This window comes from Micromonas pusilla (genome assembly GCF_000151265.4).
Source record: "Micromonas pusilla CCMP1545 genomic scaffold MICPUCscaffold_8, whole genome shotgun sequence".
Taxonomy (NCBI): Eukaryota; Viridiplantae; Chlorophyta; class Mamiellophyceae; order Mamiellales; family Mamiellaceae; genus Micromonas; species Micromonas pusilla.
Window position 1 is genome coordinate 772,471 of NW_003315889.1, and position 23,361 is coordinate 795,831.

At 67.1% G+C, this 23,361-nt stretch overlaps 15 protein-coding genes across 15 annotated transcripts; 8 read left to right on the forward strand and 7 right to left on the reverse strand.

Annotated features, from left to right (window-relative positions):
• Positions 1-429: 429 nt before the first annotated feature.
• Positions 430-2,016, forward strand: NADP-ME_1 (NADP-me with chloroplast precursor; the record flags this gene model as incomplete). Its single annotated transcript, XM_003060385.1, has 1 exon — positions 430-2,016. A coding segment is annotated over one exon (1,587 nt), but the record flags the coding sequence as incomplete, so codon positions are not given.
• Positions 2,017-2,396: 380 nt separating this feature from the next.
• MICPUCDRAFT_60231 (uncharacterized protein) lies at positions 2,397-3,422 on the reverse strand (the record flags this gene model as incomplete). The annotated part of the gene is made up of 2 exons (XM_003060679.1): positions 2,397-3,065; positions 3,276-3,422. 2 exons carry the CDS (start codon positions 3,420-3,422, stop codon positions 2,397-2,399), a joined length of 816 nt encoding a protein of 271 aa, XP_003060725.1.
• A 353-nt stretch (positions 3,423-3,775) lies between these two features.
• MICPUCDRAFT_60232 (uncharacterized protein) lies at positions 3,776-4,544 on the forward strand (the record flags this gene model as incomplete). Its single annotated transcript, XM_003060386.1, has 2 exons — positions 3,776-4,047; positions 4,244-4,544. The coding sequence occupies 2 exons, from the start codon at positions 3,776-3,778 to the stop codon at positions 4,542-4,544; spliced, it is 573 nt and encodes a 190-aa protein (XP_003060432.1).
• A 373-nt stretch (positions 4,545-4,917) lies between these two features.
• Positions 4,918-6,510, forward strand: MICPUCDRAFT_69159 (uncharacterized protein; the record flags this gene model as incomplete). The annotated part of the gene is made up of 2 exons (XM_003060387.1): positions 4,918-6,130; positions 6,314-6,510. 2 exons carry the CDS (start codon positions 4,918-4,920, stop codon positions 6,397-6,399), a joined length of 1,299 nt encoding a protein of 432 aa, XP_003060433.1. The 3' UTR covers positions 6,400-6,510.
• Positions 6,474-7,529, reverse strand: MICPUCDRAFT_34682 (uncharacterized protein). Its single transcript, XM_003060680.1, has 2 exons — positions 7,471-7,529; positions 6,474-7,336 (listed from the first exon to the last, which is right to left on the reverse strand). Exons 1-2 carry the CDS (start codon positions 7,495-7,497, stop codon positions 6,554-6,556), a joined length of 810 nt encoding a protein of 269 aa, XP_003060726.1. The 5' UTR covers positions 7,498-7,529; the 3' UTR covers positions 6,474-6,553.
• Positions 7,530-7,645: 116 nt separating this feature from the next.
• MICPUCDRAFT_45725 (actin superfamily) lies at positions 7,646-9,422 on the reverse strand (the record flags this gene model as incomplete). The annotated part of the gene is made up of 3 exons (XM_003060681.1): positions 7,646-8,471; positions 8,631-9,204; positions 9,410-9,422. 3 exons carry the CDS (start codon positions 9,420-9,422, stop codon positions 7,703-7,705), a joined length of 1,356 nt encoding a protein of 451 aa, XP_003060727.1. The 3' UTR covers positions 7,646-7,702.
• Positions 9,423-9,781: 359 nt separating this feature from the next.
• Positions 9,782-10,507, forward strand: MICPUCDRAFT_60236 (uncharacterized protein; the record flags this gene model as incomplete). The annotated part of the gene is made up of 1 exon (XM_003060388.1): positions 9,782-10,507. One exon carries the CDS (start codon positions 9,782-9,784, stop codon positions 10,505-10,507), a length of 726 nt encoding a protein of 241 aa, XP_003060434.1.
• A 69-nt stretch (positions 10,508-10,576) lies between these two features.
• On the reverse strand, positions 10,577-12,739 carry MICPUCDRAFT_41014 (uncharacterized protein; the record flags this gene model as incomplete). Its single annotated transcript, XM_003060682.1, has 1 exon — positions 10,577-12,739. The coding sequence occupies one exon, from the start codon at positions 12,737-12,739 to the stop codon at positions 10,577-10,579; it is 2,163 nt and encodes a 720-aa protein (XP_003060728.1).
• A 120-nt stretch (positions 12,740-12,859) lies between these two features.
• Positions 12,860-13,916, reverse strand: MICPUCDRAFT_49653 (uncharacterized protein). Its single transcript, XM_003060683.1, has 3 exons — positions 13,855-13,916; positions 13,664-13,731; positions 12,860-13,349 (listed from the first exon to the last, which is right to left on the reverse strand). The coding sequence occupies exons 1-3, from the start codon at positions 13,895-13,897 to the stop codon at positions 13,122-13,124; spliced, it is 339 nt and encodes a 112-aa protein (XP_003060729.1). The 5' UTR covers positions 13,898-13,916; the 3' UTR covers positions 12,860-13,121.
• A 153-nt stretch (positions 13,917-14,069) lies between these two features.
• On the forward strand, positions 14,070-15,010 carry MICPUCDRAFT_28029 (uncharacterized protein). The gene has a single exon (XM_003060389.1). It carries the CDS (start codon positions 14,263-14,265, stop codon positions 14,908-14,910), a length of 648 nt encoding a protein of 215 aa, XP_003060435.1. The 5' UTR covers positions 14,070-14,262; the 3' UTR covers positions 14,911-15,010.
• A 46-nt stretch (positions 15,011-15,056) lies between these two features.
• On the reverse strand, positions 15,057-16,356 carry MICPUCDRAFT_60240 (uncharacterized protein; the record flags this gene model as incomplete). The annotated part of the gene is made up of 2 exons (XM_003060684.1): positions 15,057-15,610; positions 15,687-16,356. 2 exons carry the CDS (start codon positions 16,354-16,356, stop codon positions 15,057-15,059), a joined length of 1,224 nt encoding a protein of 407 aa, XP_003060730.1.
• Positions 16,357-16,768: 412 nt separating this feature from the next.
• Positions 16,769-17,695, forward strand: MICPUCDRAFT_60241 (uncharacterized protein; the record flags this gene model as incomplete). Its single annotated transcript, XM_003060390.1, has 1 exon — positions 16,769-17,695. The coding sequence occupies one exon, from the start codon at positions 16,769-16,771 to the stop codon at positions 17,693-17,695; it is 927 nt and encodes a 308-aa protein (XP_003060436.1).
• A 64-nt stretch (positions 17,696-17,759) lies between these two features.
• Positions 17,760-18,887, reverse strand: MICPUCDRAFT_60242 (uncharacterized protein; the record flags this gene model as incomplete). Its single annotated transcript, XM_003060685.1, has 1 exon — positions 17,760-18,887. One exon carries the CDS (start codon positions 18,885-18,887, stop codon positions 17,760-17,762), a length of 1,128 nt encoding a protein of 375 aa, XP_003060731.1.
• A 186-nt stretch (positions 18,888-19,073) lies between these two features.
• On the forward strand, positions 19,074-20,546 carry MICPUCDRAFT_60243 (uncharacterized protein; the record flags this gene model as incomplete). The annotated part of the gene is made up of 3 exons (XM_003060391.1): positions 19,074-19,403; positions 19,581-19,813; positions 19,998-20,546. 3 exons carry the CDS (start codon positions 19,074-19,076, stop codon positions 20,467-20,469), a joined length of 1,035 nt encoding a protein of 344 aa, XP_003060437.1. The 3' UTR covers positions 20,470-20,546.
• Positions 20,547-20,671: 125 nt separating this feature from the next.
• On the forward strand, positions 20,672-23,272 carry MICPUCDRAFT_60244 (uncharacterized protein; the record flags this gene model as incomplete). Its single annotated transcript, XM_003060392.1, has 1 exon — positions 20,672-23,272. One exon carries the CDS (start codon positions 20,672-20,674, stop codon positions 23,270-23,272), a length of 2,601 nt encoding a protein of 866 aa, XP_003060438.1.
• Between the last annotated feature and the right edge of the window lie 89 nt (positions 23,273-23,361).

Below are 23,361 nucleotides of genomic sequence, written 5' to 3' on the forward strand. Positions count from 1 at the left end.
ACGACGATGGCGTCGGCGGCGTCGTGTTCCATCGCGCCCGCTCGCGGCGTCGCGCGCGGCGTCCGGGCGGACGCCGCCGCGTCGCCGTCCGGCCGTCGCGCCCCGGCGTCGAGAGGTCGGCATCCTCGTCGTCGTCGCGTCGCCGCGTCCTCCTCCTCCTCCTCCTCCCCCCCGTGCACGGCGACGGTCGCGGAGAACGCGGAGGACGAAGACGACGCCGCCGCCGCCGACGCCACCGCCCCGCTCCGCGCGTCGCGTCGCGCGATGCTCGCGCTCACCCCCGCGAGCGTCGCCGCCGCCGCCGCCGCCGCGGCGACGTCCCCGCGGCCGTCCATCGCGGCGACGCCGTCCGAGGTGGCCTCGCTCGCGTCGTCGTCGTCGTCGTCCGCCGCCGCCGCCGCACGCGTCGCGCCCGCGGCGTCCGCCTTGACGAGCTCGAGCGCGGTGGGGTACGCCGCTCTGCACGACCCGCGCGTGTACAACGGCCTCGCGACCGCGGACCGGACGACGCGCGCGCTCGACGGCCTCCTCCCCGCCGCGGCGGCGACGCCGGAGATCGAGGTTCGACGCGCCGTCGCCGCGCTCGACGCGTGCGGCGACGACGCGATGGCGAAATATCGTCAGCTCGTGTCGCTTCAGTGCACGGACGAGGCGACGTTCTACGCGCTCCTGGAGGAGAAGACGGAGGAGCTTCTGCCGGTCTTGTACACCCCCACCGTCGGCGACGCGTGTTTGCGGTTTGGCACGCTGTCGCCGCGGCCGCCGGGGCTGTACGTCTCGATCGCCGACGCGGGGCGGGTTCCGTCGCTCGTTCAAAACTGGCCGTCGTCGGACGTCCGCGTCGCGGTCATAACTGACGGCGAGCGCATACTCGGGTTGGGCGACCAAGGCGCGAACGGGATGGGGATAAGCGCGGGGAAGAGCATGGTGTACGCGGCGTGCGGGGTCAAACCGGAGTGGTTGCTTCCGGTGCACGTGGACGTCGGGACGAATAATAAAACGCTCATGGGTGATCCGTTATATGTGGGTTTGAAACAGCCGCGCGAGCGAGGGGAGGCGTACGATCGACTCCTGGACGAGACCGTGGACGCGATTCGCGCGCGGTACGGCGAGAACGTGATCGTGCACTGGGAGGATTTCGCCCCGCGAAACGCGTTTCGAAACTTGAAGCGATTTCGAGAGAAGAAGGGCGTGCGCACGTACAACGACGACATCCAAGGCACCGCGGCGGTGACCGTCGCGGGCATCCTCGGGGCGCTTCGAATCGCCGCGGACGGGAAACGAACCGCCGCGCCGCTGAGCGAGCAGACCGTGCTGTTCTTCGGCGCCGGGCAAGCGAACGTCGGCGCGGCGTCGCTGCTAGTGGATGCGCTCGTGCAGGACGGCGTCGCGAGGGAAGACGCGCTGAAAAAAGTGTGGCTGTTCGACAGCAAAGGGCTCGTCGTCGACGGCCGCGAGGACGCTATATCCGCGGATAAGGCGCCGTTCGCGCACGCGGGCGTCGCCGGCGTGCGCCCGACGAAAGATTTAACCGACGCGGTGAGGGCGTTAAAACCCACCGCGCTCGTCGGCGCCGCGGCGCAGCCCGGGGCGTTCACCGAGGGAATCGTGAAGGCGATGTGCGCGGCGACGCCGCGGCCGATCGTCTTCGCGCTGTCCAACCCGACGAGCAAAGCGGAGTGCACCGCGGCGCAGGCGTACCAGTGGTCAAAAGGGAAGGCGATATTCGCGAGCGGGACATTATTCGCGCCTGTAACGTACGGCGGCGAGCGTTACGAACCCGGCTTCGCGAACAACGCGTTTATTTTCCCCGGCGTCGCGCTCGGCGCGCTGGCGTCTGGCGCGTCGTCGGTCACGGACGGGATGTTCCTCGCCGCCGCGCGCAGCCTCGCGTCGCAGGTCAGCGCAGATCGTTTGGAGCTCGGCGCGGCGTACCCGCCCACGGGGTATATTAAAGAGGCCGCGGTGAAGGTCGCCGCCGCCGTCGCCGCGGCGGCGGAGGAAGAGGGCGTCGCGCGCGTCGGCGCGTGCGGCGGGGGCGGGAAAGGGAACGGGGGGTCGAGGATTCCGTCGTTGGACGCGGGGGGTGGGGATGACGGCGGGTGCGCGAACTACGAGGCGTGCGTGCGCGATTACTTGAAGACGTGCGCGTGAGCGATGCGTGCACCTAGATGATACAGTATGACTTGCTTCAAGATGTTCACCATGGGTTGTCGTATTAAATTCAACGCACAATTCTTCAACTCAACAAGCCACATTCTTCAACTCAACTAACAACTTACGAGTATCATAAACAAACTCAACGTTATTTCACCATCCCCCGCCGCCGTGCTCTTTAGGGACTTATACCGTCATAGTTACGCAGTGCAGAACTTGAACGCGCGCGATGTACCTTTTTAGACTACTTGCTTCAAGAGCGCCGCCTTTGCCGTCTCGTACTCCTCCTTGTCGATCGCATCCGCGTCGTAGAGCTTCTTCAGCGCGGAGATCTTCTCGATCGGGTCATCGCCTTTCGCGGGAGCCTTCATCGACGGCGTCTTGAAAAAGTTCCCCGGGGTTATGTACCTGCCCGCGGAGACCCTCCCGTCGTTGTCGCTCCACCGCGGCTTGTCGTAGTTCAAGTGATCGTAATGTTTCCACGGGTTGCACTTGCACAACACCGCTTTATTAAAGACAACGAACGGCCAAGCGCAGGGGCAGGTGATGCACTGGTAGAAGTCAGCCTTGAACTTGATGCGGATGAAGTTACTCTTCGCGAACTCCCCGATGGGGAGCTCGTACAGCTCGTTGTTGATTTCGTGCTCGCGGCCGGCGACGACGGCGATCCAGTTGTACATGTTGATCGCGAGGCAGAAGCCGCACGGGAGGAACCGCGCTTTCAAGCAGTGCGTCAGCGCGCACGAGGGCGGCTGCTCTTTCCTCGCGACGAGCGAGAAGACGTGGCCGACCTTGTGCTCGGGAGAGCAGTAAACCTGATGAGAACGCGAGAACAGACGCGGAGGGAGGGTGGGAGGGGAGGGGGAGGGAAAAATAACGCGGGGGAACGCGAACGTGAGCACGTTGGACTGCGAAGCGAAGATGAAGCGATCGGTCGTTCAACCGCACGAATCGTCGCGTTCGAGTCCGCGTTCGAGTCCGCTTCGGAAGGGAATTTGACGCGCGGAGACCACCTCGGCGCGGACTCGACTCCCGCGTCGATCGCGCGAGCGCGAGCGCGATCGTCTTCCGCGCGGGGGGCTTCGAGATCGCTTCGAGATCGTGTTCGGACGACGCACCGTGTACACGGCCCGCTCTCTGTTGCGGGTGGGGTCGCCCATGATCCGCGCGGGCCCGGTGGAATCCCTCTCGTACACGAGACTGACGTCCAGCCTGCGCCACATTCCAATGATGGCATTCTCATTTCCTTCTCTCCTCCTGCCCATGGCGAAGCGCGGTCGTGAGGGGGCGCGGTTCGTGTGCGTGCGGGCGCGATTCTGGAGATATCTGATGAAAGCGCGCGAACGCCCTGTTACCGACAGTTTTGCCCTTCGTTCGTACGCCAGGGGTGCGACTTTGACCCCAGGGCTTGGCTTGAAAGTCGCTTGGTCTACAACGTCGTTGTAAGTTGTTAGGTTATTTGAAAGGAAAATTATTCGTTTTCATCGCGCATCACCCCCCGCGAGTTCCAAGCCGGCTGTGGGAGAAACGCCCGATCGCCTCCCGGGCGTTTTCACCGGCGTTACCCCGGCATCGCGGCATCGCGCGCGTCGCCGCACACCATCCCGCGCGCGCCGAGATGACCGCAGAGACGATCCCGTCGCCCGCTCCCGCGCCCGAGTCCTCCGGCGCCGGCGCGCCCGCCGCCGCGAAGCGCGTCCCGCTCACGATCAAAGTCTGCCACGCGTGGAGCAACCACTGGTCCGTGGAGCACCTCGTGCATCGACGCGTCGTCGAGGTCGCGGAGGACGGCTCGGACACGCTCGCGAGCGTCAAGGACGCGTTCGCGGAGATCGAGGGCGTGCCCGTGGACATGGTGATGTTCATGTGGATGGACCGTCCGATCGGAAGGTGCGCGGGGAGGGGGGCGTCGACCGTCGCGCGGACGACGACGACGACGACGACGACGACGCGCGAGCGAGCCGAACCGCGCGTCGTCCGAACGCGAATCAATCCAGTCGTTTTTTTTTTTCGCCTCTCCTAAACCCGCTGACGTCGCCGCTCCCGCCCCTCCCTCGACCGCGTCGTCCATCGCGTCGCGTCGCAGATATTACCAGGGCGAAATGACAGAGGACGCGGAAGAAGAAGAGTCGCAAACCCTGGAGGAGCTCGGCGTCATGAACTGGCTCAGGAAGTTCCCGCACTGGACCGTCACCGCCGCGATCGTGGAGGATCCGCCGATGGATTCGCTCGAGACGGTGCACCGCTCGGTGGCTGTCACCGTCCGCGGGTTCAAAGAGGGCCCGAAGTTGGACCGGTGGATCAACGTCAAGAAGAAGAAGAAGGAGTGGAACACGCTCGTGTACGGCGCGCCGAAGCCGTGGGACGATAGATACGACAGCGATTGATCGACGATCGAACGGGACGACGGACGCGGGAGGTGAGGAGGGTGGGAGGCGGCGGAACCCGCGGGCGGCGGCGGCGACCGGACGCGCTCCGTCGCGCGGCGCGCTCTCGTCGGTAGCGATGGAATGTGTGCGACGTATTTTATGACGCTCGCGCCCGCGTTCGTCTCGTGCCCTCGCGCGTTTGATCGGTCGCGAACGAAGCCGGCGCGTCGCCCCCGCGAAACGTCCCCCGTCGAATTATTTTTTCCGCGGCGAGCAGAGCCGCCTGGCCGCGCGCGCGCGCGAGCACCTGGCGCGGCTTTTCGACGAAAAAGTAAAGGGCGGACGGGTCAGATCAGATCCGCGCGCGCCCCCTCGCCGGGTCACGCGCGCGATGCCCCTCCTCCTGCGGATCCGCACGCGCGACGGCACCGAGCGCCTGACCGTGGACGCGAACTGCACGCTGCGGCAGCTCCGGGAGAAGATCGAGACCGAGTACGGCGTGCCGCAGGAGGACCAGACGCTCTCGCTCAATCAGGGGCTCCTCCTCGCGAACGCGCGCGCGGAAGACTTCGACGACCTCGCGCCCGCGCGCGCGAAGGACGCGAAACTCGTCCGCCAGCTCGGGATCGACCACGGCAGCATCGTGTACTTGTCCTACTCCGTCGAGCGCGAGCCGACGCCGACGGCGGCGGCGTCGCATCGCAGCGAACTCCGCGGAGGAAAGATGACCGTCGAGGCGATGATCGCCGCGCAGACGCGCGTCGAACGCCAAGAGACGCCCAACTGCGCGTCCGTGTCGTTCGACGCGCACGCGGCGAACGCGTTCCAACAGTACGTCAACGGGACGTTAGGGTTCAACCAGATGCGGTTCGGGTGGATGTACGGCACCGTGAACGACGCCGGCGAGGTACTCGTGGACGCGATATACGAGCCGGAGCAAGAGGGATCGGAGGACGCGTTTATAATCTCGGAGGGATCCGAGGAGGACGCGCGCGCGGACGCGCTCGCGAGCGCGCTCGGGATGCAGAAAGTCGGCTGCGTGTTTAACATCACGACGACGAAGCCGAGGAAGTTTACCTTGAGCGCGTTCGAGGTGAGAGAGATGGCGAAGCGGCAGGCGGCGGCGGCGGCCGCGGCGGCGGCGGCGGCGGCGGCGGATGGCGCCGAGAAGAAGGACGGGAAGACGACGTTCGTGACCGCCGTGGTCATGATGCTCGAGGACGAGGACGAGGGACCGCAGGTATCGTTCGAGCCGTTTCAGGTCAGCGATCAGTGCGTCAGGCTGTACGCCGACGGGTGGTTCCACGACGAGCCGTGCGAGGACCGCGGGTTGACGCGCATGACGAAAGAAGTCATCGTCGCCGACGGCGTGAGCAAAGACGTGACGGAAGTCGACAACGACCGGTGGCTCGTCGCGGTGCCGATCAAGGACCACAGCGGCGCGCTGAGCACGAAGTTCCCGATCGAGAACCGTCTGCATCCGATACAGACCATGGAGGATCTGAAGGACTCGCTGTCGCAGAGCGGAATGGAGTACTCCGCTCGACTGAGAGACTTTCACCTCCTGTTGTTCCTGTCGAAGCATCTCGGGACGGACGACCTAGGCGCGTTCTATACACTGGTCCCCATACGACCGCGTTGGCGTGGTGAACGCCGATCTTTAAGGACTTTGCCCGGCGCGTCTCTCCGCCCACCTCTCGCTTTCAATCCCCGCCCGCCTTGCTTTCAACTCCACCTGACGCCTTTCAACTCCACCCCGCCATCGCTTTGTATGGAACGACCCTCAGTCGACGTCGCGAAGACGGCGAGACGAGGCGGGACGATCGCGGAGGGGTACAAGATCATCATCGACTCGCTCGCGGGGTTGGGGTAGGGCGAGGACGGACGAGGGGAGAAGACGAGCGACGCGATGATCGCGATCGTTTCGTTTAGTTTGTGACCACGTCGCGCGTGAAGTGAATTGAATGAAAACCCGCCCATCAGCGAACTACGGTACGCCGCGCCGCCGCCGACGAGGGTGAACGCACTCACGGCGCCTTGTTCAGCATGCTCTTCGCCTCCGCCTCCTCCGCTTGCAACTCCTCGCTCGCGTACTTCGCGAGGAGGTCTTTCTTCTTCTTCGCGAGCACGAGCGCTTCGATGTCTTTATTATCCGGTAAAGGCACGTGCGCGACAAACTCGGACCCGAACGCGACGCCGTCGTCGCCGTCGCCGTCGTGTTTCCGCTTCCCCGTGATGGCCTCGATCTCTCTCTGCTTCGCTTCCCACTCCGCGATCTTCTTCGCGCGCAACTTCTCCTCCGCCTCCGCCTCGAGCTTCACCAGCGTCCCGTCCTCCTCGTCGCGCATGCCGTAGTAATCTAAGTCGATGCACTTCAACATCTGCGCTCTCGAGCGTCGCACCGTCCGCGGTTTCGGCTTTTCGAAGAGCTCCTTCACTCCGGGGAGATTCTTAGCCGCGCCAAAGTACTGGTACCCGCCCGGCCTGCCCACGACCTCGCCCTTCTCCTCGTCCGCGATCCGCCGTCCCTGCGATATGTAGTTCGGACCGCCGAGCTGTAGTATGCGCTTCTCCCAGTGGTGCTTCTCGCGAATCAGCTTGTTGATCTCGTCGTTCAGATCGCGAATGCGATGCTCGCCGAGTCCCGCGTTTTGGATGTCCATCACCTTCTTCCCGATCTCGCGCAGGATGTCCTGCCGCCACTTGTCCGCGGAGTTTAAGTCTTTGCACTCGCTCGCGAGGTACGGCCGCCGTGCTTTCTCCCCGCGAAGCGCCGCCTGCTTCCCCGCGGTCCAGCGGTTGAACATGTTCTGTGGCGCGAGGGAGAGAGAGAGGGAGGAAGGGGGCGGAAATCTCGGTTAGGGTTCGTCGAGACGCGCGCGGGGGCGGTCGAGACGACGCCGCGAGGGGTTCGCGAGGGAGGCATCGCGGAGGGAGGACGCACGTTCGCTTTCTCTTCATTGCGCGCCATCTTGCGTGCGTGATACCCGCACCGCCGAGCGCTCGCGGGAATGACGACGACGCGGGCGGAAGAAACGATCAACGGCGACGAAGCGAAGGTTCATCAGTCTGGCGCTGGCGGTTTCGTCGTCGACGATGCGTGCGCGTGCAGACTGATGAGCAAAATGTGAAGTATGTTCATTCGACGACGGCGTCCTCTCTCTCGCTCTCTCTAACTACGGACACTTGCGATGGATCAACGTCGCGCCGTGCTCCTCGTACTCCTGCTTGCTCATCCACATCTGCTGAAACGACCCGAGCGACGCGAGGATGCTCCCGCCGATCCACGTCGTGAACTTCCGCTCCGCGTTGTTAGCGCTCGCCGTCACCTTCACCCGCACGTTCGTCGGCGCGGCGTCGTGAAGCTCCGCCTCCAACCGCTCCCGCAGAGACCCGAACAGAGACCCGCCGCCGGCGAGGATCATGCCCCCGAACAGGTCCTTGCGAACGTCCACGTCGCACTTGTTGATCGTCTCGAGGATGAGCGCGGGAAGGCCCTTCGCGGGGGAGCCGTCCGGGTCGGTCAGATCTGGCGCGTCCTTCCCCAACCCGAGCGACGAGATCAGGTGCGGCTGGAAGAGGAGCTCCGGGATCTTGAACCGCTCGACGCCGATATCGATGACGTTCCCGTCCGGCAGCTCGTACGACACCGCGGGAATGTTCTGGTTGTCCTCCTCCGAGAACGTCTGGTCGGACAGCCGGAACACCGTCTCCTTCAGATCCGCGGCGATCTCGCGTTGCTTAAACAGCCGATACCCAGCGCTCGTCTTCGGACACTTCACGTCCGATATCGTGAACGACTCGCCGTCCCCCTTGGGCGCGCGCTTAAACTCGTACCTCGGCCGCACCGGCGTCTTCTTGCTCTTCTCGAGGTACTCGAGCACGATGTCCGTGATGGCATCGCCGCCCAGCGGCGATCGCGTGGCGGCGCTCGTCAACGCGTACCTGCGGGGTGGAGTTGAAAGGCGTCAGGTGGAGTTGAAAGGCGTCGAGGGCGGGGATTGAACGCGAGGTGTGGGCGGAGAGATGCGACGGGCAAAGTCCTTAAGGATCGGCGTTCACCACGCCGACGCGGTCGTATGGGAACCAGTGTATAGAACGTACCCGTCGTGCACGGCGCTCACCGTCGTCCCGCCGCCGCCGCAGTCGACGACGAGCGCGGTCGCGCGTCCGGTCGCGAACGCCGCGAGGCACGGGTTCTTCGCGAGGAAGATCGCGGGCGGGTTGTGCTTCTCGAAGAGGAGCTCGACCATCTTCTCGCGCTTCTCTCGCGTCGTGTGCGCGGGCTCGCCCATCAAGATCGGGTGCTCGTTGGGCTCGACGACGAGACGCTTCTTCAGCGTGTGCTCCCAGATGGCTTCGACGACGTCCCAGTCCTCGAGGAGGCCGTTCTCGTCGAACGGCGAGCACATCTCCATGCCGTCCCGCCGGTAGCTCATGTCGCCGACGTAGTATTCTTTCGTGGCGCCGTCGTCGGCGGCCGCGGCGGCGGCGTCGCCGGCGGCGCCCTTGGATTTGCTTCCGCGCTTCGATCCTTTCGCTTCTTTCATCTCGACGTCGCCGCCGCGCTCGAGCCAGCCGACCGCGGAGGGGAACACCGCCTTCGGGGTGTCCTCGCCCGCGTACCCGGCCTTCACCGTGGACGACCCGAGGTCGACGACGATCGCGGAGACCTCATCTGTCGTCGATCGAGAGGGGGCGGGGGGGGGTTGGGAAATCGAGGGCGCGAGGGTTAGCGATTTCGATCGGTCGGCGGAGGTCGCGAATCGGACGCGCGATCGGCGGGCGGGGTGGACGCGCGGACGGACGCGCGGCGATCGAACGACGCGCGTCGCGCCGTGGACGCGGGCGAGAAGAGAGACGAGGCGCGATCGAGCGCGCACCTCCTCCGTACATCGCGCCCGCGCGTGCTCGGCGACCGGGCGGACGCCGATCGAAAACTCGCGCCTCTGTCGCGCCGAATTGTCGAGCGCGCGCCGCGCGATTTCAGCGCGATCCGCGCGCGCGACCGTCGGGAACGCGACGTGGGACGCGAGCGGCGCGCGTGAGGACGCCGACGGGTAACTCCGCGCGCGACGCGAGTGCGGTCGCGGGCGCTGTCCTCCGATCAGTACGCTGGAGCGGAGGCGAGTCGCGCTTGACAGCGAACAGCCACTCGCAGCGCGCTCGACTTCGTTTAGGGTTCGTTTTGAAAGCGCCCCTCGGACACAGCTTGAAGTGACACTTCTTCCGCCGCGCCCCTCCTGTCGCGCGTCATGTATTCAAACTACTTTACCGAGAAAGACGAGGTGACGGGCATCCCGAGGCGTTGGCGACGCGCGCAACATCTCGCATGGAAATTGGAGTGCGCCAAGCCGCAGCGCGTGGCGCAGAAGCTGGCGTACCCCGTCGGGTTGGGCGGGTTCAAAGAAGGAGACCTCTTCTACCGCACGAGCTGCGGGCCGAAGGCGCGCGCCGCGCTCGACGACGCCATCGAGCGGTTCGAAGCGTACCTCGACCGCGGTGAAAACGCGCGCCCGATCCGCGAGATGATCGCGAGGGTCAAGAAGGATTCTCTCGAGGACTACGACGCGTACTGCGACGGCCCTGGCACGTTCGCTCTCCTCGTGAAGCTGAACCGCGGACCTCGGAAGAAGCGAAAGAAGACCGTGGAGACGCAGGAAGACGACGACACGCTGTCGATCGATTGTTACATTCGTAACGATCCATCCGCCATAGAGCTCATCGACTTCCACCTCACGAAGGACGCGGGGAAGGCGTTCGAGGCCGAGGTCTCGCGGTGGCCGGGGTGCGTCGCGGTTCGCGCGCGGCTCACAGAGGAGCATAAACTCGAACGAGGTATCGCAAGCAAAGGGCCTCACTGCGTCTACAAAGTCGTCATCTCCGTGGAAGCCGTGGAGGCGCGCCGCTCCGGTCGCGTCCAGGAGCCCCCGCTCGGGACGCCGCTGAACATGCCGCCCGAGGAGTTCGTTCTCGCATGAACCCGCGCCGCGCGAACGAAACGACGGCTTGTCAACTACGACGCTACGATGTGAATACAACGACGACGATCAAATGTCCGCGAACGTCAGCTCCTCCTCGTCCTCCTCCTTCTTCCCGCGCGCGCCGCGGTCGGCGCGGAGATCCCGCTCGGACGCCAACTTCAGCGCCGTCTTACACCCCTTCCTCGACAGCAAATACTCCTCGAGCGCCGCCTTCACGAACCCGCTGTCTCGCATCGTGCACTCGCCCTCTTTCCAGCGGTCGTAAAACTCTATGAACGCGCCCACGTAAAACTGGTCCGCAGCCTTCCACACGCTCCCGAGCGCCTTCGCGCGCGCGTTCAAAAGCCCTTTCCTGACCGCCTTCAGCGCGATGTGCGTCAAGTTGATCGACAGCGGCGCCATCGGGAATTCTTGCGCCGCGTCGCGCGACAGCTCGTAAATCGCCCCCGCGTTGGACGCGTGCGCGTCTACAAACATCAACAGCTGCGCCATCCCGAGCATCCCGCACCCTCGCAAGTCCGTCCCCGGGTCGTTCCCTTGGAACCCGACGTCCTCCCAGTGCTTCCCGAACCGCGCCGCGGGCGTGGACGCGCCGGTGAGGCGCGCGTAGACGGTGCGTAAGACGCGCAGGTGCGTCGCGTCGTGATCGTCGAGCTTCATCTTCGCCACCGAGAACATCCGCGCGCGGTCCCTCTTCAGCGCTTCGTCCGTCAGCTTCGAGCCGCCGCCGCAGCACTTGGGCTCGTCCGCGACGACGATCGTGGGGAGGTATTCCGCGATGTCGACGTGGTCGAAGTACGCCTTCGCGTCCGCGTACGATATCGGCGCCTTGGACAGACTTTTTTGCTTTTGCCCGAGCCGCGACTCCGCCATCGCCTCCGCCTTCTCGAACGCCTCGTTCGCGCTCGCCCACTCGTCCACCGGCTCCGGATCCGGCGGCGGCGGCGCCGTGAGCTTCCCGAGCTTCTTCTTCGAGGTGGACGGCTTCACGTACAACGGCTTCTTCTTCGGCGGGTTCTTCGCGGCTTCTTCTTTCGCCCTCGTCTCCGCGGCTTTGCGTTCCTTGGCCTCCGCGGCGGCGACGATGGCCGCCGCCGCCTCCGCCTCCGCGTCCTCCCCTTTCGTCACGCTGATCCGCCCGCGCGCTTTCTTCTTCACGACCTCCTTCGCTCGCTGGACCTTAATCGCGGCCTCTAGCGCGCTGTGCTTCTGCGTGGCCTCTTCGAAGGCAGCCTCCTGCTCCGCTTCCTCGAGCTCCGCCGCCGTCGCCGTCGCCGGCGCCTTCGCCGGCGTTTCCTCCTCCTCCTCTTCCTCCTCTTCCTCCTCCGCGAACGACGTCAGCGGCATCTTCTTCACGTCCGTCACGAGCTCCTTCGGCATCGCCTTCGCCTCGAACGACGGCTTGTGCGTCTCGCCCGTCCTCGCCTCGCCTCTGAACGCGTAGTCGAACTCGTCGTCGGAGTCGTCGGCGCCCGCCGCGCTCGACGCCGCCGCCGCGACGTCGACGTCGACGTCGAGGTCGCCCAAACCCAGATCCAAATCCATCTGCCTGTCTCGGAACTTCTCCGCGAGCTTGTCCGTCGCGCGCCTGGACGCTTCCTCGGCTTTGTACCTCGCCTCGATCGCGTCGATGGCGTCGATCGCGGCGTCGCCCGAGGACGGCGCGGCGGCGGCGGCGGCGTCGTCGTCGTCGTCGTCCACGAGGAGGTCGAATTCGATGTCGTCCTCCCCGCGCGCGTCCTTCGCGATTTTCGCGGAGACGACCGCGGTCGGCGCGGCGTCGGGCGACGCCGGCTTCTTCGCCGCCGCCGCGGGAGACACGCCGATGCGCTCCTTGAACCGCTCGACCTCGCCGTCCTCGTCGCTGTCGTCCGAAGACGAAGACGAAGAATCGTCGTCGTCGCCCATCAACGATCCGACCACCTCGGGCTTCCCCGCGCTCGCGCTGCGCCGCGCGACCTCCTCCGCGCGCGCGCGCGAGGCCACCGACGACGCGGTCTCCTCCGCGAGCGGCAGCGGCGCCCTGAAGCTGAGCTTCGGGTGACGCACGTGCACGACGTGCGAGGACTTCATCGGCGACGGCGACCTCCGCGCGATCGCCTCGATCTCGGACGCGTCCGAGTCGCGCTCGAGGCCGTCGCCGTCCTCCGTGCCGGTCTTCGAGTTCGGGGTGTTGAACAGCTCGTCGTCCATCTCGAGCTCGACGACGTCCATGTCGAACCGGCTCATCTCGCGCGAGCGGTGCCGCGTGCGCGCGCCGAGCCGGGCGCGGACGCGAATGCGAATGCATAATTGAGCGCGCGACGACGATTTAAGCACTGGCGAGCTGAGGAGGGCTGAAGCAGGCGGGATTCGACGTCGAGTGGTTCGATATTGATAATAACATACGACGGATGACCACCGCGCGCGAGGGACGACCCGCGCGCGCCGCTACCTCTGCGAGTCCAGAACGCGAGCCCGTCCTCGTCGCGTCCGCCGCCGCCGAGCGCTCGCGCGCTCGCCCGCCCTCCCGTCGCGCCGACGACGCGCCGGCGCGAAAAAATAAAACGTTTCCTTCAAAGCCCGCGCCGACGCGACGCCGCCGCCGACCGACTCACCTCGAGCGCGCTCCTCACTTCGTCGCGTCCTTGAGGTACGCGATGAGATCCGCGCGGTCTTGCGGCTTCTTCAGCCCCGCGAACACCATCTTCGTGCCCGGGATGTACTTCTTCGGGTTCAAGAGGTAGTCGTAGAGCGTGTCTTCGCCCCACTTCACGCCCTTGTTCTTGTTCGCCGCGGAGTACGCGAACCCCTCCGTCGTGCCGGAGACGCGCCCGAAGAGGCCGCCGAGGTTCGGGCCCTGCGTCGCGGGTTAGGGTGAGGGTTAGGGTGGGGGGGTAGGTTTCGAGGGTTAGGGTTCGCTCGACGGTCGATGGACGGCCGCGGCGGGCGGAGCGACGACGCAACTCGCGCGCCGGCGACGACCGAGGCGGGGGTCGCGCGTGCTGTGGGGGTTCTCCGACAGGACGGCGTCCCTTGGGGAGAGGCGCGATCGGACGATCGGATGAGGGTTTTTCCCCTCGGCGCGGACGAGTCGAGATCGACCGCGGACGACGCCGCCGCGACGTGCGACGCGCGGAGACGCGCGAGGGGATGCCGTCGGCGGACGCGCACCTGCTTGTGGCCGCCGCCGGCCTCGGCGACGTGGCACTGCGCGCATTTCGTCTTGAATATCTTCGCGCCTGCGCGTGGGAGAGAAAACGTGATGGGTCGGTCAGCGCGGGCCTCAGCGCGCGCGGAGGCGCGCGGCGGCGACGACGCGCGGATCGCGCGATCGCGCGAGGGAAACGAAGCGGCGAACGCACCCTTGGCGATGTCACCGGCGGGAGCCTCCGCGAAAGAAGCCATCGTGCGCGTCGATCGTGCGTCGACGGAAGTGGCGGCTTCTCAGCGCGAGCGCGGCCGTCGACGTCGAAAAGACCTGAAAAGGTGCCACCGTGGAAAGATCTGCGCAAGGGGAGGAACCACTATCTCGCGTTTGTGGCGCCCCGCGCGACGGCCGGGCGCCTCAGTCCGTCCGCGCGCGCGCACACGCGCACGGGGTCGACGCGCGCGCACGCCCGCCCTCGCACGGACCCCCGCGCGTCGCCAGGAGACGTCTCCGCCGCTCCCGCGCGCGACGGACCCCGCGCGCGGCGCGCCGCGAAGGCGAACCCTACGCGCCCTCGCGCTTTACGGCACCTCGGGGCGATTCACAGATCTCGTCGCTCGCGATGGCGCCGCAACAAGCGATAGACAACACGCAGCGTAGAAAATGGGACAAAGAGGAGTACGCGGCGAAAGCGAAAGAGCGCGAGCGCCTGGAGGACGAGAAGGAGAAGAACGGCGGAAAGATCCGCCCGCCCGCGGGGGCGATCGTCGAGCGGAAGGTGCTCTCCGTGGACTCGGTGATCCAACGAGACTACAAGAAGGAGCTCGAATCTCGAGTGGGGACGAAGACGATCGTGAACTTAGACACGGGCGAGGGCTTAGGGTTCAAGTGCGAGCAGACCGGCGTCATCTTGCGCGACAGCATCGCGTATTTAGACCACATCAACGGCAAGAAGCAGGCCAAGGCGATGGGAATGAGCATGCGCGTCGAGCGAAGCACCGTGGAGCAAGTCCGAGCGCGGATGGAGATGATCAAGAACAAGAAGGCGGAAGAGAAGAAGAACGGCGTCGTGGACTTCAACAAGCGCGTGAGGATGGCGGAGGAGGACGAGGAGGAGATCCGCGCGAGACGGGCGGAGAAGAAGAAGGCGAAGAAAGAGGCGGAGAAAAAGGCGAAGATGGCGGACGCCCCGGACGAGGGGATCGACCCGGAGATGGCCGCGATGATGGGGTTCGGAGGGTTCGGGACGACGTCGCAGAAGAAGAGCTGATCTGATAGTCTGAGTCGGGAAGGAAAGACGAAACGGCGACCACTGGCTTCTCGCGAGCGATTTAGATCCCCATTGCGAACGCGACCCTCCTCCTTAGCCGACCCCGCCGCGAACTCGTCGGTCTACTAGTCTACCCTTAACGCAGCTCACCGCGCCTCGTCCTTCGCCGCGCTCGACGCCCCCCTCGCGAACCACCCGCCGCCGCCGCTCCCACCCCCACCCCCATCCCCACCCCCACCGCTCCCACACCGCCCGCGTAACTTTCGAACCACCCTGGCGACGAGCTCGGGCTCGTCCGTCACCACGCCGTCCACGCCGGCGTTGACGACCGCCGCCGTCGCCGCCGGCGCGTTGACCGTCCACGCGTACGTCCGCGTCTTTCCGTGCGGCGCGTCCTCCGCCGTCGCCGCGGCGACCTCCGCGATGAGCGCCTCGGACGCCATCTCGCTCTGCGCGGCGGCGACGTACGCGCGCGACGTCACGTCCTCGCGCCCCGCGAGCCGATGGAGCCCCGCGTCTATGATCGCCCTCGAGAAGTTGGCCACCGAGTATCCAACCTTGGGGCGGGCGAGGGTAGGGTGCATACGCGGCGACGTCGGGGTGGAGTCGAAAGGCGTCAGAAGCGGAGTTGAAAGGCATCGAGGCGTGTCGGGATTGAACGAAACCGTGGGATGGGCGGAGAGAAACGCTCGCGAAAGTCCTTATTAATAAGGAACGGCGTTCACCGCGCGAACGCCGTCGTAAGGAAACCAGCCAGCGTCGGACGGAGGACGAACGCGCCTTCGCGTCGCCTCGAGTCAGCTCCAGCACGTCGAGCGCGATCTCGTCGGACTTGCCCCAGTACACGCACTCCGGGCACGCCGTCGTCGCGGACTGGGACCGCCCGCTCCCGTGCGACCGACCGAGCCGCGCGATCTCGCGCGTCACGGCGCTCGCGAACCCCTCCTCTCGTCGCGGCGGGCCGTCTTTGAAATCCACCGTGATCTGCGTCAATCCTTTGTTCATCACGACCGCCATCGCCTCCGCGAACGTCGCGACGCGGTACTCCTTCGCGCCGGGCATCGTCAGCGACATGATCTCCGCGAGCGTCAAATCCCCCGGGTTCCCGACGCGCCCGCCGGTGAGCATCTTCAGCTCGCGCGGGTGCAACGCGACGAGGTGGTCGTCCTTGGTGCGCGACGCGTCCACCTCGACGCACTCGTGGCCGGCGGCGACCGCGGCCGCGAGCGCGGGGACCGTGTTCGGGAACGGGCGGCGGCCCATCGACCGCGGCCAGTCCGCGGAGCCGACGGTGCCGTGCGCGCAGACGATGGGATCGCGGCGCGCGCAGAACGTCGGCGACGGCGCGAGGACGACGGGCGACGACGACGACGACGACGCGACGGGCGAGGGCGCGGTGCGGCCGCCGGAGACGTACCACGCGAGGACGACGACGAGCGCGTACATCGCGAGGTGCTGGAGCGTCGCTGCGGAGGCGAGAGACGATGGGGCCGAGGGGCGTGAGGACGAGACGGCACGGCGCGGGCGCGGACGTCGGGAGGGGCGCCTGATGAGAAGAGACCAGACGGCACCGGCTGCTGTGGCTGTCGGGTCGGGACGCACCGCACAGGCACACGAGCGCCGGGGAGCTGATCCCATCGCGCCGGTCCCTCGCGCGCTGCCGCGCGCGCTTTTGCCTCTGCGCGTGCGCGTACCCCGAGTGCATCGCTCCCGCGCCCGCGCGCGTCGGGGAGTGGCGTCCGAGAAACCGATGATGACTGGACGCGACCGCGACAGCGCGACAGCTCCTCCGAGAAGGATTTTGAACTCCACACATCTCTGCTGGCGCCATCTCTGCGGCGCGCCGACGCACGACGCGATGGACACGCCGTCGTCGCTGGACATATCGTCCCACCCGATCGACAGCGCGTTCGACTCCGAGTCGTGCGCGTCGTTCGAGGTCAGGACCCCGGGGTCGACGACCCCGAGAGCTGGGGGCGGTTTGTGGGGGAACGACGCCAAGTCCAAGTGGAAGGAGGACGCGAGAACGCCCACCCCGGTTCGGGGATACGCCGAGCGCATCGCGGAGGAGGAGGAGGAGGAGGAGGACGCGTACGACGACGCGGCGAGCCGCGCGTCCTCGCGACGGTCCGCGCGGGCGTCGTGGCAACCGGGGACGCCGGACGAGGAGACGCGCATCCCGGCGTCGGACGACGACGACGACGACGACGTCCGCGTCCGCGTCCGCGTCGCGGACGACGGCGAGGGGGGTTTCGAATCGGACGCGGTCGCGCCGCCGTCGCCGTCGCCGTCGCGGTCGAGCGACGACGACGCGCGGTGCGTCTCCCTTCGCGACTTTCACGCCGCGCTCGGCATGGCGTCCGCGGCGCTCCGGGCGAAGGACAAGGCCACGGAGGCGATGCGCAAGGTGTACAGGGAAGAGAATGAAATCTTACGCACGGAGCTGCGCATCGCGCGAGCGCTGCTCGACGCCGCGAATAAGAAGAGATCGAACGGCGACGAGACCGCGGACGAGGAGTACGACGGTCCGGAGGGTAGTGAAACGTACGATGTAGAAGCGTTACGGTCCGAGCTCGAGATGGAGAGGGAGGTGAACCGGCACTTGGAGCGCGCGTTGGACATGGAAGCGCGCGCGGCGGAGGAGGAGCGGACGCGGTGGGAGGCGGAGAGAGACGAGCTCCTCGAGAGCGTGCGGAGCATTCTGCCGTCGTTCGGGATGGACGTCGAGGGGTACGAAGCGCGCGAGAGGGCGAAGCTGCCCGTGCCCGAGTTTGTGGGTTCGTGACGGGGTTGAGTAAGTTATCTTAAATAGCGACGGCCGACGCTTTGCGTTCGCGGCCGAGTTCTCGTCACGGCGGCGGCGGCGCCGCCCTCGGAGGCAGCCGTCTCAGTCGCCCCGCCTCGAATTCCCTGATCGTGTCGAAGTTCACCTTCACGGATGCCTTCCCACCGACGACGTCGCCGGCGACGATCCCGCACACCACCGTGACCTCTTCGTCAGCGCCGGCTGGGTGAGTCGTTCTGATCGGCGCGACGACGACCAAATCGCCCTCTCGAAAGCTTTTCGCCGGGCGGCACTCCGCCTTGTGACGCTTCTTCCAGTCCTCCTTTTGGCACGCCTTCCCGCAGTACGCGACGAGATGGCACCCGCCGCACTGAGAGTACCGCTCGACCCCGGCCGCGCGCGCACCGCACGAAAAACACGCGTTGCTCACGACGTCCATCCGCGCGTCGAACTCATCGTGACTTAGTCCAGCCTCCTCTAAGATCTTCGACTCGATGCGGAAGTTGCGATTCGCCTCCCGGCTAGCCGGTTTTCTCCCGCTGACGACAACCCCTGAGGATTCCAATCGAATGGTCGCGTTCCTTCGAGTCCTTTCCCAGTCGACCGATCCGTCTTCGCGTTCACCCTCGCGTTCGATCGCGCCCTCGCCCTCGCGCGGCGTCGAGCGCGCAGTCGTCTTGTTGAAGTTAATCGTCGCGTCACCCTTTATCTGGTCGCACAGCGTCCCCGCGCTCACAAAGTCGGGCTTCGGCTGCCCGCGCGCGTCCGCGATGACCCCGGCGAGCACGACGCGCCCGCGCGCGGTCTCCGTCGCCGCGTCGCCGATGTCGACGCACTTGCGGTAATATCGCGCGGCGCCGTCGCGATCGTTGCTATCCCACTTGAGCATCCCTTTCGTCAACGCGGCTTGCATGCGTATCTCCGGCTGCTCGTCCTCGTCGTCGATGAGGGTCGTCAGGAGCTTGAAGTCGCTCTTCAGCGGCGCGCACGATCCGTCGCGCAGCGGCGCGGTGAACCCGGAGACGACGAAGTAACGGTTCGTGAACGTCGAGGCCGGGCCTCCGGATTCTTTGAACGCCCTCTGATACCCGTCGACGCACGCGCGCCAGTCGCCTCTCTGCGCCGCCTCCACCGCGGCCATCACCGAGACGGACGAATTCTTGTAGTATCTACTGTCGTTCTCGGTCTGCATGACGACCGCCCCGGGCGCGATGCCGAGCGAGGCGGGCCCGCGCCCGAGAGAGTGGGAGACCACGCGATGATGACTCACGACTGAGCTGATTTTCTCTTGGACGAACTCGAAAGTTGACATTCTGTTCGCCCCCTCCCAGTGCCCACCGCGCGCTCGCGTCGTCGGCGGATGGCGTGGCGACGTCGCATGGCGTCCTCCGCGGCACCGGTCGTGATCCCGCCGACGTGGCGACACGTCGCTCGCGCGCCTCGCGCGCCCGCGCGCGGAACACCCCCGAGCGAACGCGAACGCGAACGCCCGCCTCGGCGTGGCCCGATCTCGCTCGACGACGACCCGTCGTCCTTCCGCGCGTCCTCGCGCTCGCGCCTGATGGCCTCGGACGCGCGGCGGTTCACCGGCGACGGCGTCTTCGACCGCGTCGCGCGCGCGGTCTGCGTCGCGAACTGCCTCCCGCGAAAGGAGCTCTTCGAGACGTGGGAGGCGGCGGTCATCATCGGCGAACACTTTTGCGCTGAGGTGCGTTCTATACACTGGTCTCCATACGACCGCGTTGGCGTGGTGAACGCCGATCCTTAAGGACTTTTGCCGTCGTCTCTCTCCGCCCAGGGTCCCTCGCTTTCAATCCCCGTCCTCGACGCCTTTCAACTCCGCTTCTGACGCCTTTCAACTCCACCCTGACGTTAACGTGCATAGAACGACCCCGACGCCGTCGCGGCGTCCGACGCGTCCTCCGACGCGTCCTCCGCGGCCGCGCCGCTGCGCGTCCTCGACCTCGCCGCCGGGCACGGCCTCCTCGCGCAGCTCCTCCTCGTCCTCCACCCAGACGCGATACACTCCGCGCTGTGCGTCGACCGAAGGAAGCCGGACAGTTTCGACCGGTTACGCGACGCGCTCGTCGGCGCCTTCCCGGAGACGCCGTCGCTCAGGTGCGTTCTATACACTGGTCCCCATACGACCGCGTTGGCGTGGTGAACGCGATTCCTTAAGGACTTTCGCCGGCGTGTCTCTCCGCCCACCCCTCGCTTTCAACGCCCGCCCTCGACGCCTTTCAACTCCAACTGACGCCTTTGAACTCCACCCCGACAATCGCTCGTATGGAACGGCCCTCAGAGGCAAGACGCGCTTCGTGACGGACACCCTCGCGAACGTGCGACCGACCCCGGACACGCTGCTCGTGTCCGTGCACGCGTGCGGGTCGCTGACGGACTACGTCCTGGACCTGGCGATCGAAGGTCGGTCGCCCGTCGCGGTCGTGCCGTGCTGTCACCGCGTCGGCGCGAAGGCGCTGAGAGACGCGGGCGCGGACGCGTGGGATTGGGTGGCGGAGGAGGGCGTGGACGCCGCGACCGCGATCGACGTGATGCGATTGGATCGGTTGCGGAGCAGCGAGGCGTACGGCGGGGAGGTGGAGGCGCGGACGCTGTCGAGGGACGTGACCGCGATGAACCGGATGATATTAGGGAAGCCGCGGCGAGGGGACGGCGGCGGCGAAGGCGAAGGCGGCGGCGACAGAGGGTGGGAGGACGCGGCGAAGTCGCTGCCGGACAGTCCGTGGTCGTTGTACGCGGAGCCTCCGAGGTGAGGGCGGTTCGTTGTTCGTTCGTAGAGGATCGCTAGCTACTTAGGGTGTTGTGACGGCGGTGCTAGGTCATCGTCGTCTCGCGCGCGGTCGCCGCGCCGCGCCGTAGTTTTTCGGGGCGCCGCGCCGACAGAAACCGCCAACCTGTCCTGTCTCGTTGTGTCGCCCAACGAATTCGTCGCACTCCATTCGCGCGCACGGCACGATGGCGCCGCCACGCGAGAAAGACGCGGAGATGAAAGACGCCCCGCCCCCCCCGGACGACGACGCCGCCGCCGACGCCGCCGCCGCGTCCGACGACTCCGACTCCGACTCCGACTCCGACTCCGGGAGCGACGACGACGACGAGGTGGAGATGCCGTCCGAGGAGGCGATGGACTCAATCATGAAGCTCGAGCGCGTCATCGCGTCCGGCGACGGCGCGAACGACTTCCACGCGCACTCCAAGCTCGTCGCCGCGCTGCGCGTCGCGGGTTTAAAGCAACGGCTCAGGGACGCGCGCGAGGCTATGAGCGCGAAGTTCCCGCTGGACGAGACGCGATGGCGCGAATGGATCTCGGACGAGGTGCGCGCGACGACGCGCACTCGACGAAAACGTCGCGAGATCGTCGGCCCGCTCTTCGAGCGCGCGCTCGCGGACTTCGTCTCCGTGCCGATATGGCTCGGGTACGCGGAGTTCTCCTTGGATCAGGACTGGGACGACGAGCGCCGCCGAGCGCTGTACGAGCGCGCGGTCGCCGTCGCGGGATGCCACTTCGTCGACGCGCACAAGCTCTGGGCGGCGTATCGCGCGTTCGAGCTGTCGCGCCTGCAGCTCCTGACGCGCGACGCCGCCGACGCGTCGACCGCGACCGCGACGAAGAAGAAGAAGGAGGAGGACGTCGCGAAGGCGGAGGGCGTCGTCCGCGCGGTCTTCGCGCGGCAGCTCGCGACGCCGCACGCGCAGATGGAGGACACCAGAGCGATGGCGACGGCGTGGGAGAAGGCGCGCGGCGGCGACGGCCTCGCGAAGGAGACCGAGGACGCGATCGCGGCCGCGACCGCAGCCGCCGCGGTGCGCACGCCGATCGAGGACGCCATCGCGGCCGCGATGGCGTCGACCGCGCCGGAGAGGGACAAGGCGCCGGCCGTCGCGAAGGCGTTCCGCGCGTTGACGGAACTCGAGGAGCGCGACGGCGACGCCGCGAGGACGCAGTGCGCGCACGAGCGCGCGGTCGCGGCGACGCCGACGGACCCGCGCGCGTGGCGACGGTACACCGCGTACCTGGACCACGAGCTGAGGGTTCGGACGATCGCGGCGCCGGCGCATGAGCGCGCGATGCGGTGTTGCGTCGGCGACGGCGAGACGATCGCGAGCGCGATTCGCGCGTTCGCGGCGGAGGGAGACGCGAACGGCGCGAGGCAGCTCGCGACGACCGCGTGCGGCGACGAGCGACGCTCGCGGACGAGCGAGGACGTCCTCGCGGTGTTTCTCGCCGTCAGTCGCATCGCGGGCGACGCGACGGCGCGTCGAGGTGTCGCGGAGGAGGCGCGAAAGCTCATGGCGAAAAAGCCGGCGAACGCGGCGGCGACGCTCGCGCTCGCGACTGAGACCGCGGACGTAGAAGCGAGCGCCCGCGATCGTCTCGCGGTGTGGGAGTCGTTCGTGAAAGGCGACAAGAAGTCGGGCGGCGGCGAGCTCTCCAACGTCGCGGAGGCGCACGCGCGACACGCGGAGGCGGCGTTCGCGGTAGACGGGCGCGCGGACGCCGGGCGCGCGATTTTCAAAAACGTCTTCTCGAGACCGAACCTGGAATCCGCGGCGCCCGCAAACGGCTCCGGGCGGGCGGTCGTCTGCCGCGCGTGGCTGGAATTCGAGAGAAAACACGGCGACGCGCCGGACTCGTACGCGCGCGCGGACGCCAAGGCGGGGAAGATCCTTCGCGCGATCGAGGCGGAGGAGCGGGAGAAGAAACTCGTGACCCCCGAGGAGGCGACGCGCATGCGTCGCGCGAACGACCCGAACTACAAAAATGGGCCCAAGGCCACCGCCGCCGCCGCCGACGACGACGACGACGCCGGCGGCGGCGGCGGCGCGAAGCGCAAGGCGGTCGGGGGCGACGACGCGTCGCGCGAGGACGATCGCGCGAGCAAGCGCGCGCGCGGCGACGGCGACGGCGACGGCGGGGAAGACGGCGGGGAAGACGCGCGAGATGAACGCTCGCGAAAAGGCCCCGGGTTGGGCGCCGACCCCGCCGAGCGCGCGGCCAAGTATAAAGAATTCTTCCCCGACCGCGACCAGCGCACGGCGTTCGTGAAGAACCTTCCGTTCAATTGCACGGAGGAGGAGCTGTCGGGGTTCTTCGACGGCAGAGGCGGCGGCGTCCGCGCGCGAATCGTCCGCGATAAGGCTACCGGCCGGTCGAGAGGGTTCGCGTACGTCGAGTTCGACGAGGAGGGCGCGTTGCAGCTGGCCATCATGCGCGACGGCGCGACGTTCCAGGACCGGCCGCTGAGCATCGCACGGTCGATGCCGCCGGGAGGTGGCGGCGGCGGGAGAGGACGCGGGGGCGGAGGGAGGGGCGGCGGCGGCGGCGGCGGCGGCGGAGGGAGGGGCGGAGGAGGAAGAGGCGGCGGGCGGGCGCCGCGGGGGCTCGGGTTCGTCCCTCGCGCCGCGCGTCCCGCCGCGGCGGCGGCGGCGACCAAAGAGGAGCCGGCGAAGAAGGACGCGACGGCGGGCGGCGGCGGCGGCGACGGCGCGCCGAAATCGAACGCGGACTTCCGCGCGATGATGTTCAAGAAGGGCAGCGACCTCGGGGCGGAATGATGACGGAGTTCTCGTGAGAGAAGCGTACGAAAGTAATTCTGTTCGCGCCTCGCCTCGTCGTCGTGTGAGAAACGAACAGAACCAACGAA